The 10,643-nt window shown below is 36.6% G+C and overlaps 2 protein-coding genes across 8 annotated transcripts; both read right to left on the bottom strand.

Annotated features, from left to right (window-relative positions):
- Window positions 1–736: 736 nt before the first annotated feature.
- On the bottom strand, window positions 737–4,529 carry LOC105164097 (uncharacterized). 6 transcript variants are annotated; one of them, XM_088881077.1, is made up of 3 exons: window positions 2,731–4,529; window positions 2,284–2,505; window positions 737–1,993 (listed from the first exon to the last, which is right to left on the bottom strand). In XM_088881077.1, exon 3 carries the CDS (start codon window positions 1,743–1,745, stop codon window positions 819–821), a length of 927 nt encoding a protein of 308 aa, XP_088737203.1. In that variant the 5' UTR covers window positions 1,746–1,993; window positions 2,284–2,505; window positions 2,731–4,529; the 3' UTR covers window positions 737–818. The 6 variants fall into 6 exon arrangements, with proteins under 6 accessions (XP_088737203.1, XP_088737205.1, XP_088737202.1 ...); XM_088881079.1 differs by having other exon boundaries at window positions 737–2,505; window positions 2,731–3,487; window positions 3,572–4,529; XM_088881076.1 differs by having other exon boundaries at window positions 737–2,585.
- A 719-nt stretch (window positions 4,530–5,248) lies between these two features.
- LOC110012109 (uncharacterized) lies at window positions 5,249–9,716 on the bottom strand. Of its 2 annotated transcripts, none has more exons than XM_020694326.2 (2): window positions 8,298–9,584; window positions 5,249–6,991 (listed from the first exon to the last, which is right to left on the bottom strand). In XM_020694326.2, the coding sequence occupies exon 1, from the start codon at window positions 9,508–9,510 to the stop codon at window positions 8,338–8,340; it is 1,173 nt and encodes a 390-aa protein (XP_020549985.1). In that variant the 5' UTR covers window positions 9,511–9,584; the 3' UTR covers window positions 5,249–6,991; window positions 8,298–8,337. The 2 variants fall into 2 exon arrangements, with proteins under 2 accessions (XP_020549985.1, XP_020549984.1); XM_020694325.2 differs by lacking the exon at window positions 5,249–6,991 and adding an exon at window positions 9,639–9,716 and having other exon boundaries at window positions 8,154–9,558.
- Between the last annotated feature and the right edge of the window lie 927 nt (window positions 9,717–10,643).

The following is a 10,643-nucleotide window of genomic DNA, read 5'->3' as shown; positions in this document are numbered from 1 at the left end:
ACGCGATCATCATTGATTCGTAATTAGCACGTAATCCATTACTATTTTCACAATTATTAAGGTAGAGAAATAGAACACATTGGGTGTGTGCCCTTGGTATAGCCCAGATTGCGGCGTTATGCCCTTTTAGGCAAAAAATCCAGTATGAGATTTTGCTGGGCCTTTGCATTGGCAGTGCACGATAGTTTGTTTTGGTCCAGCCCACTGGCCTCTTTTCAACGTGTAGACTTTACAATAATTAATAAGTTGGAAAATCAATTTTGATTCTTCTATGAAAAAAACCAACCTTTGCTCTTGAGTCTGCAAATTATGTTGTATGAACACGAATACGAACACGAGGGATTCAGATATAAAAATATAAAACAATTTAAGAAAAAGGGTATGATACAGCTTGGATATGTTAGTTAAAAATAAATAATTTTATTCAGATTAAAAACATAGTATATTAGTATATAATTGTGAGTAAAATAAAATGATGTTATCTAGAAAGAAAATTAAGTTGTGAAACTATATGTACACAAAAGTATTCAATTGACGCAATGTAATTAAATATATATCTTTCTAAACATATTTCATATTTTACTGATGTTGGGCACATTGTTTACCTTCACAGACTTTTTTGTTTTTTATTTCATTAAATCTTACTCAAATTAGATTTGATCGAATCAAATTAATTACATAACAAGTATGATACATTTACTATATATTTGATCATTTTTTTTAATCGTACAACAAATATATTATAATAGTTAACCCAACACAATTTAAATTAGAATTTATCCTTCTAAAAATAGGCTACACTCATCCAAAAAGTTCCTTCACTCCCAATTTGACCACACAATAACCTGTTGTTCTCTATCATTAAAAACCAGGGGCAGTGCCTGGATCTTGACACGCAGACCGAAGAGGAGAAGAGAAGCGCCGTACACAAGCCATGTAGTGCCCCGGAGCCCGAACTGACTCACCGTACACCCCACGATCACATTGGTCAGCAGAAAACCAAAAATCCCGTGATCATCGGAAGGACGAACCAGCGCAAGATTAGCCAGCCAGGTCACAGTGAAGTAGAGAAACGCGACGACATGATTGAACGACGTTAATTTGAAGAAGTTCTGGAAAAGAATAGTGCCCACCATCCCAACTGCAAATTCAATGAACTCCCTATTCCTCTCCTTCAACCTCGACAGAATGCCGCTCGCCCTGGTGGCTAGCGACAGCAGTTTATGAAAGGTTTCGCTCTCGGACGTGGCCAGGCAGGAGAAGGATAAGAGAAGCACAATGCTGGGGACGGAACAACGGAAGAATTTTTTCTGGTCGCCGACTAAGACCATTGATGATCCGACAACTAAGTGGACGATAAATGCGGATTTGCACCCGGAGCCGATTAAGGTGGAGGGTAGTCTTGGATCAAACATGGCGAAACAGAAACAGATGAAGTTATACCAGGTGAACATCAAGAAATACCATAATGGGAGAGATGCACCAGGGTAATAGATTGTGATCCAAATTATGATAGTGAAAAGAATGACACATTTGCTGATGGGCTTCAAGGGTGGAGAAAACAGGAAAGGGTGGATGGATGAGTAGCAGGCGGAGACAGCTAGAGAGTGCTTGAAGATAGAAAGAACCAGTGGGGAGATAGAGTTCGAGAGGTCTATTTTGTCTAAAGCATTGAATCCTAGTCTTGAGGAGACGACGCCGATGGTAGCCCAGATGAAGTAATACGCCCATGCTGGAATCTCCATTTTTTTGTTTCTTTTTCTTGCTTTCTTGGGGTCAGATGGAGTTCCATGAGGGACTGATACTTGCAACAAATTGGAGGAAACAACTGGGAAATGGGATTCAGGGTACTATGGTTGACATGGGGTAACATGGTTGAGTATTGATGAAGATTCACGCGTTGTATTAAGATAATCCGTTCAATCATCAAGAACTTTGACTTTAGAATATACATACGCGATTTTGTTAATTGTTGACTAGATCTCCCTGTAGTCTGTGCATAACATCAACGAAATCGTTTTCAGACTACTACACTACACCGTAAAATTACCCAAATCAGGTCCAATCTAATTAAATAAATCACAGAGCAAGTATGATATAATTGTTATGTGATTGGTCACTTTTTCTGAACGTATTTGTCATATAATTAATTTAGATGCGACCAAATCCAATCTGAGTTAAAATTTACCCACGACACGCGATAGACCAACAGTTTTTCAGAAGCTATAATTCTGGAAAAGAATAGTGTCTACCATCCAATTGCAAATTCAATCAGCTTTTTACCTTACTCCCAATATCCTCCGCCAGCTCGACTAATTTTCCCTCTGGAATAGAATTCTCCCAGTACCTGAACATTAATCGTATCAACTTCCCTCTCCTCTTCTTCAAGAAATGATGTGTTTTCCTTCTTCTGGGCAGCAGCTGGTAGCATTTCTTGCAAGGAATCCTCCGCAGGATCCGCAAAGTCGTTCCATCTGTGTAGAATTAGTCGCCCTGAATCTTTACCTGTTGAATGAAGGTGTAAGCTGATGATGGCAGAGGAAGATGGACGTAAATTGCAATCTTTTTTACTTGTGGGACCGAACCTGTTGAGTGGTAAAATAATAGAACTAAAATCGAAATGAATTAAGTTATGGGATGTAAATCAATTTTCTGTAATTTTTAATTTACCCTAAGAAAATAAAAAACTGATTAAATATGAACTAGCCTCTAGAAAACGCAAACCTATACCTACAACCAAACTCTCCGAATGTGTATGTTTCGTCATATTAGACCAGAAGGATCACTGGTATATCGTTCAACCCACCACTTTATCCCTATCACAGGCCAAAGACAACATTTAAGTTGAGGTGGCTCCATTCCTATTGTAAGTTGCATGAAGAAACTCCTACTCGCATGGAACATAACTAGAAACTTCAACTTTACAACACAATAACTTGATCTTCTTCACCATTATCAACGAGGGTCAGCGCCTGGATCTTGAGACGCAAACCGAAGAGGAGAATAGAACCACCATACACAAGCCAAGTTGTAGGCCGGAGCCCGAACTGACTCACCGTGCACCCCACAACCACATTGCTCAGCAAAAAATTGAAGATCCCCAGGTCATCAGAGGGCCGAAGCAGTGCAAGATTGGCAAGCCAGCCCACTGCAAAGTAAAGGAACGCGACGACATGATTGAACGAGGTTAACCTGAAGAAGTTCTGGAAAAGAATCGTGCCCACCATTCCAACTGCAAATTCAGTCAATTTCCCGCTCTTCTCCTTCAAACTCAACACAACGGTGTTCGCCCTGGCGACCAACCGCATCAGTTTATGAAAGGTTTCGTTCTCGGACATAGCCAAGCACGGGACAGATATGAGAAGCGCAATGCTGGAAACGGCACAGGGGAGGAACTTTTTCCTGTCGCCGACTAATAGCATTGATGATCCGACAGCCAAGTGAGCTATCAATGCGGTTTTGTGGTCAGGACCTTCCTGAGTGGAGACTAATCGATGAATGCAAATCAAGAGAAAGAAACTACTCAAGTTATACAATGTGAAAACCCAGAAGTACCAAAATTGAAATCTACCAGGGTAATAGATAACGATCCAGATTATGACAGCATATAACAGGATCCATTTGTTGATGGGCTTCCGCGGTGGAGAAAATAGGAAAGCATGGATGGATGAATAGGCGGTAGAGATAGCAAGAGAGTGCTTGAAGAAAGAGAGAACCGGCGGGGGGACGGCGTTCGAGAGCTCTGTTTTATCTAAAGCATTAAACCCTAGTCTTGAGAAGACAACGCCAATAGTGGCCCAAAACAAGAAATACGACCATCTTGGAATCTCCATTTCTTTGTACTTCTTTCTTGCTTTCTCTGTTCAATTTGGGAGTCGACGACGGACTGAGATTTTATTACATACAGCAAACAATTTGGAGGAATCATCTGAGAAATGGGATTCCAACAAATATGGTTGACATGTTTATTACGTTGAATTCAGCCAAATTCTGGTATTATTATTATTAATATGTAATTAGATGTATATATTGATTTTTTATGTTCAATTTATTAAAATCAAAAAAATATTCTAACCCAATTTGGGTGAAGTAAATCTATTACACATCAAATATGATACACTTGTCATGTAATTTATCATTTTTCTTAAAATATACAATTAATCACATGATAAATATATTATACTTATCATATAACTAATTCAATTTCGGCCAAACCCAATTATCCAATCAATTTTCTCCCATTTTTAAAATATTACTTCAAATAATGTTGAAAACCTCAAAGTCATGATGGAGTCTTAGTTTGAATATATTTGATGGTGAGAAATATATGAAAAAATTGCAATTTAAGTCATCTAAGTTAGAGCGGTGACAATTTCAGTTATGTTCAAATTAAAATTTGTAATTTGATCTTATAATTTTAAAAATTATAAAAATTATAGTTTTTTTTGCCTGATTTGTCAAAAAAATTTCATTTCATGAGTCATGTCAACACCTAAATTAGATTTTCGATGAATTTAAATGACGTGGCAGTCAAGGTTGTAAATTTTACTTTTTGTTATTAAATAATATGTACTCTATCAAATGTCATTGGCCAAAAATATATAATTATTAGAATTTATTTATAAATATTAAAATTGGATTTCAAATCTAAGAGCTTTTTAAGAGATTTGTTAGTAAAATTTTTACTAATTAAAAAAATATAAGTTCGTTAATTCATTTTTTTAAAAAAAAAAAAAAGAATAAGAAGAAACTTGATATTACCTCAACAACTTAATGTATAAAAGAAAAATTAAAAAATTAACCTTAAGTCGTCGTAGCAATAAACAAATTAAATGACGACTTTGGAACAAGTCATTATTTACCATAACAGCTTTCATTATTTTTACGAATTCTTAAAACAACATTATCTCAATATTTTCTTATTTTTACAAGATTAAAATAAATAAGCTAAATTATCACTACATATGTATTCTTATGAAACACCCATTGCGATAAATTTTAATTCAAAGCAAGATTCAATTGATTCAAAATACTCCTATGATAAATATACAATTTAAACAAAGTAACAAGAGCAATAACAAACACATACATTCAGAGCATCCAATTGAATTTTTTTTTTTTATTACAATTCTTATTGTATCTTATATTTCATTTTCTGTACATATATTACGTGTATAAAGTTAGATCATTAATATTATCTAAGGAAAAATTTTACAAACGTGGCATATATATATGTAAAAGAAATATGAATTGCAATAGGATATTCAATCAGTTCAAAGCATACCATCTAAATTAAACCTTTCTACAATAATTCTAGTCTCTTCTTCTTGCACCATTTGGGATCAAAAGTATTTGAAATCTGAAGATGAAAAAGAAAAGTTGGAAGGAGAAATTTTAACTCAAATTGAGTTTTGATCGAATTTAAACTAATTATATAATAAATATAATATATTTGTCGCGTATACTAAGAGAACTTGATTTTGAGTAAAAAATTTTGTTCCAAATTGGTGATCTAAACTAACTACTAAGCTTGGAATATTTTCTTGAATTTAATATCTGAGTCCAGCAATTATTAAACTTCAGCTTTACCATAAAACAACTTGGGTTTGTTCTTCTCAGTTCAGAAATGTCAGGGACTCCATCTTCAGACGCAAACCGAACAGAACAAGAGAAGCACCAAAAGCAAGCCAAGTTGCACCCTGGAGTCCGAAATGACTCTCCATACAACCCACGATCACGTTCAAGAGCAGAAAATTGAAGACCCCGAGATCACAGGAAACGCCGAGCAAGGCGAGGTTGGCCATCCACGCCACCGCCAAGTACAAGAACGCCGCCACCTGACTGAACGTCGTTAGCTGAAAAAATACTGGAAATGAACAGTGCCCACATCCCCCACTGCAAATTCAATGAATTTCGCTGTATTCTTCTCCTTCAAGTTGGAGTAAGTCTGCTTCAGTTTGTTTCCAGCCATTGCCAGCAGTTCCCGAGAGCTTTCGACCCCGACTACGGATTCCAAGAAACACAGATGAAAGTGTACGGCCCGGAAAGCGATGCCAGAAGGCAGAAGTGAAAAACGAAACGACAAGCCCTAACATAGGGGAGAGTTTAGTGCTGAATAGAAATAGTGACGATTCGACGGCCATATGGACGCCGATTCCGGCTTTTTGTTCCCGCGTCAAATCGTTTCCAAGGTTATCGATGAAGATGAGGTTAATCAAGGTGAAGCCTGGGAAATAATACACCAAAGGGAAGAATTCACCGTAAAACCGTGATAAACATGATCGGGAAAAGTCTGTCAAGGTCAAACACCTTGGACTCCGGACGAAAACGAAGTAGCCAAGCCAAGAACTTAGTGATCACGGGCCTTAGCAAGAGTACCCATAAAATAGTATCACCGAGCTCCGTTCTGTATAAGAGAATCTCAACACCTCCCCATATCACCCAGAAATAGCGTCCTTCTATGGAGAGCCTCGGCAGTGAACGAAAAATGAGAGCACAGCTGGATGAACGGCAGCAAGAAATGGCTAGAGAATGCTTGAAAAGAGACATAACGACGGAGGGAACCGAGTTGATGAGATCTGTTTTGTCCAGAGCGTAGAATCCGAGATGCAAGAATGTGATGCTGATAAGTGACCAGAACGAGAAGAACCGGGATCTCCATCACTGCAACTTCTTGTCCCTCACTTGGTCGTCTATTTTTCTTAAACTAAAAGGAAACCGGATGTTGAGACCAATTCTTGTGAGACATATAAATTGAGAAGCTACGGGCCGGGCTTCCTATTTGCAACAATGCGCACTTTCATATTTTTAAGGGTTAAATACAATTTACATCATAAAGTATACACATAGTTCAAAGTTGGGCCAGTATTTTAACGTTTTCTTTCTTCTTCTCCGTACAAGTTTTTGCAGATATTTTAGAGAACAGAGGATAGAAAATCCCCATGGCTTCCTGTGCTCAATTTTTCTTCGCTTGTTCTTCTTGTGCAAATTTCTACAAATACACAATAACAAGATATAAACACACAAAATATAATTACATAATTGTTAATAATTTATGCAAAATTATGGATATGACAATCAGCGAACGCATGCTCTGTGTTTCGCTCAACTCCTCTTCTCATTTCGCGCTCTTTTATAAGCCATGTAATTGATTTATTGAAATACGGCTATCTGATTCAGTTTTGTATCTATATTATAAAGAAGCTAAAGAAGGAGAGAAGCAAATTGGAAAAATTCTAATTCAGATCAAGTTTGTGTAAATCTGATTAATTAGAAAGCAAGTGCGATATATGTACTATGTGATTCGTCATAATTGATTCTATTTAATCAAATCGGGTTGGAACTAAAATTTTTCAACAAATTAAGGAAAGAAGATGACCACGCACCGCATTTCTATTTATTTATAAACTTGGGTCAACGTTTTCTCTTTTGTTTTTTTTTTTTTCTTAATTTTCAATTTTGAGTTGGCAGGTGAGTCGGTAGATTAGTTGAGTAGTTACTGCGTCTCACTCTGTAAAGTTATCTTGGCCATTTCTCAACTTAACACACATAAGACATTTCTACACCTCGCGCTGATAAAATAGCTTCCGCAGTGGAAAGACGCTTTGATTTGATCTTGGAAATTTTCAAATTTCTAGCTCATTTATTCAGATTGTGTATTATTTTCATGTGATTAGCGATATTATTCGATATTATTATCAATAATATCAGATTATAGTGATAATTATTATATACGCAATAATATCGGATAACATTGAATAATATCGTTGATATATTATAATAATTTTAGAAATATTTGGTATCGTTCGATACTCTCGAATCGGCTAGGGCTGATCTGGATGCGTACCGACCGCTGTCACCCAATACTTTCATTTTACCCTCAAAGTATGTTTTATTAAAACATGCATCATTCTCAAAACTACTTTTATTGATTTTTAAAAATTTTACTCAAATTCTTCACCTATTCCTCAAATACTATATAGTGAGATACTCCAAACTGCCAATAATATGAAAATTCAAAAAGTCAGGCATAGTCTTTTTAACGAAATAAATAATATATCCCACCTAACTGAATTAATTATCATTATTTGATTCAGTTATTTCATTAAGAAAATACATGTAGAAGCTTTTCTTATAGTAGATTCTAGGCCAACTTCAGAATGATCATGTCTTTTCGATTTAGTCAAATTAGCGTCTTCCACAAAAATAAAAAATAAAAATCCCAAGATAGTTATAGTGGTCTGTTCTAACACTACCTGGATTTAGAACAAAGTTGAAACTAACTGATCTAAACTAACCTTAGATGTCTGAATCCAGCAAATTTCTTCTTCTTCAGTTTTACCATAAAATAACTTTGGCTTCATCTCCTCTTCTGTCCACAATTGGTGAAATAACTCTGGCTAGTTCCCCTCCTCTATCCACAAATGGTAAGCTAACTCCGGCATGTTCTCCTCCACTGTCCAGAAATCTCAGTGACTCCAGCTTGAGGCGCAGACCAAATAGAAGAAGAGAAGCACCGCACGCAAGCCAGGTAGTGCCCCGACGAAGCCCCAACTCACTCACCATACAACCCACGATCACGTTCCCCAGTAGAAAATTGAAAACCCCGAAATCACAGGAAACGCCGAGCAGGGCGAGGTTTGCCACCCACACAACCGCCAAGTAGAAGAACGCTTCCACCTGACTGAACGACGTTAGTCTGAAGAAATTCTGGAAAAGAGCGGTGCCCACAATCCCAACTGCAAACTCAATGAATTTCCATGTTTTCTTCTCCTTCAAGACCCGGAAAGTATCCGTCAACCTTTTTCCAGCCAGGGAGAGCAAGTTTTGGAAGCGTACATCCCCCGACAACGGATCCCCGGAAACACAGGAGAGAGGGTCCAGCCCTAAAAGCGCAGCCCAAAGGGCGGAAGTGAAAAGCGAAATGAGAAGCACCAAAACAGGGAAGAATTTAGTGCTATTGCCACGGACTAGATACAGCGATGATTCGACGGCCATGTGAATGCGAATTCCAGCCTTTTGTTCCCGGGTCAAATAGTATCCTCCGAAAGGTACGAGGAAGAAGTTAACGAAGGTGGAGACTGGGAAACACATCCACGGAAAAAAATCACTGTGGAAAAACGTATATAACAGAAACAGGGAAAACCTGTCGGCGAAAAAACTCAACTCTGGAAAACGAAATGGCCAGGCGGAGAACTTAATCATGGCCCATAGCAAGCAACCCCATATAATTATTCCATCTTTATCGCTCAAAAGGAGAAACGGAAGGCCTCCGTAAAGCACCCAGAGATACCGTAATTCGATTGTGAGCTTCGACTGTGGACGAAATATGAGGGCGTAGCTGGATGAATGGCAGCAGGAAACGGCTAGAGAATGCTTGAAGAGAGACATAACGACCGGGGAAACTGAGCGAGAGAGATCTGCTTTGTCCAGAGCATAGAATCCAAGATGTAAAAATGTGATGCTGATAAGAGCCCAGAAGGAGAACCACCACCATGCCGGAATCTCCATTGATAATTGCAGCTTCTCTTGTGTTCTTCTTTTCTTTACATTAACAACCTGCAAGTACCAACAGATCAGTTCGTCTTCAATGACCAAGTCAGTGCTATGAAAATTTAGAAATATGTTATTGTAATCACTTCGCATATAATATGGATGAAAGATTTCTAAGGGTGGGGAGTCGATTCTTGATTGAAATTTTCCACGGCCATGAGTTGACTACAAGTAAATTGGACAATATTTTCTCCGATCAAGAAATAATTGCCTTTGTTTACGTTCTAATCATTTTCTTGGTACACTTGTACAATAACTAGCAGCTGTGGCATGTCGTATAAAAAGTTAAATAAAATAATTATCTTATGTATTTTTCAATTACAAAAAAATTGAGGCACATGTACAAAAATTGTCACTTTGTGTCCGCGCCACTTTCTTTCTTTATAATAGTACAATAGTAATAGTATAAATTATAATATGATAATTAATATATTTAAACCAAGTTTAGAATATTTTTCTTGAGTTGATATCTGAATATATAATAATTATAGCAATATGATCATTCTTGAGTTGATAAGAACTATCCTTCTCATGTTTGCAGATTTTGCACAGCACTCTATGGCTTGAAACAAGCTCGGCAAGTATGGTATCACGCACTCCCCACTTTCTTGATTGAATTTGAATGTGTTATTCACATGTTGATGCTTCAACTTCATCATTCATCATCTTTTTAGAATAAGTTAAATTATTTGATACTTAATTAAAATTAATTGATAAAATCTTATTTTAATTGAATTTGTTAAATTTAACAACTTCACTTGAACAAAATTTTTTGGTAGGTAAACTTTTGAATTCCGATTAGATTAGTGTAAAAATGATATAGTATACTTAAAAGTAACAAATTACTCGAACTCGATTTATATTTGATATATTTAAAAATTATTTTTGAAATCGATTATATTAATAATGAAATCAAATTCAAACACAATATTTTGAACTTGCTAATAACGACCTAGAATAATAATTAGAATTATTTAAGACCCTACTTCTATGGGTTGACTAAAAGGCAATAACAGAATTTTGTGGCCAAGTAAACTACAGAGGAAATTTGGTATATACTGCATAAGTAAGAAGCGGGGTTTCATTATCTT

This window comes from Sesamum indicum, linkage group LG6, assembly GCF_026168435.1.
Source record: "Sesamum indicum cultivar Baizhima isolate 11 linkage group LG6, ASM2616843v1, whole genome shotgun sequence".
Taxonomy (NCBI): domain Eukaryota; kingdom Viridiplantae; phylum Streptophyta; class Magnoliopsida; order Lamiales; family Pedaliaceae; genus Sesamum; species Sesamum indicum.
Note: the sequence above shows the minus strand (reverse complement) of the source record. Positions and strands in the feature narration are given on the sequence as shown.

What these genes read in the sequence shown, in the direction of transcription:
- LOC110012109 (XM_020694325.2), bottom strand. Translation starts at nt 9,510, where the DNA reads ATGGAGATTCCGGCATGGTGGTGGTTCTCCTTCTGGGCTCTTATCAGC.
- LOC105164097 (XM_088881076.1), bottom strand. Translation starts at nt 1,745, where the DNA reads ATGGAGATTCCAGCATGGGCGTATTACTTCATCTGGGCTACCATCGGC.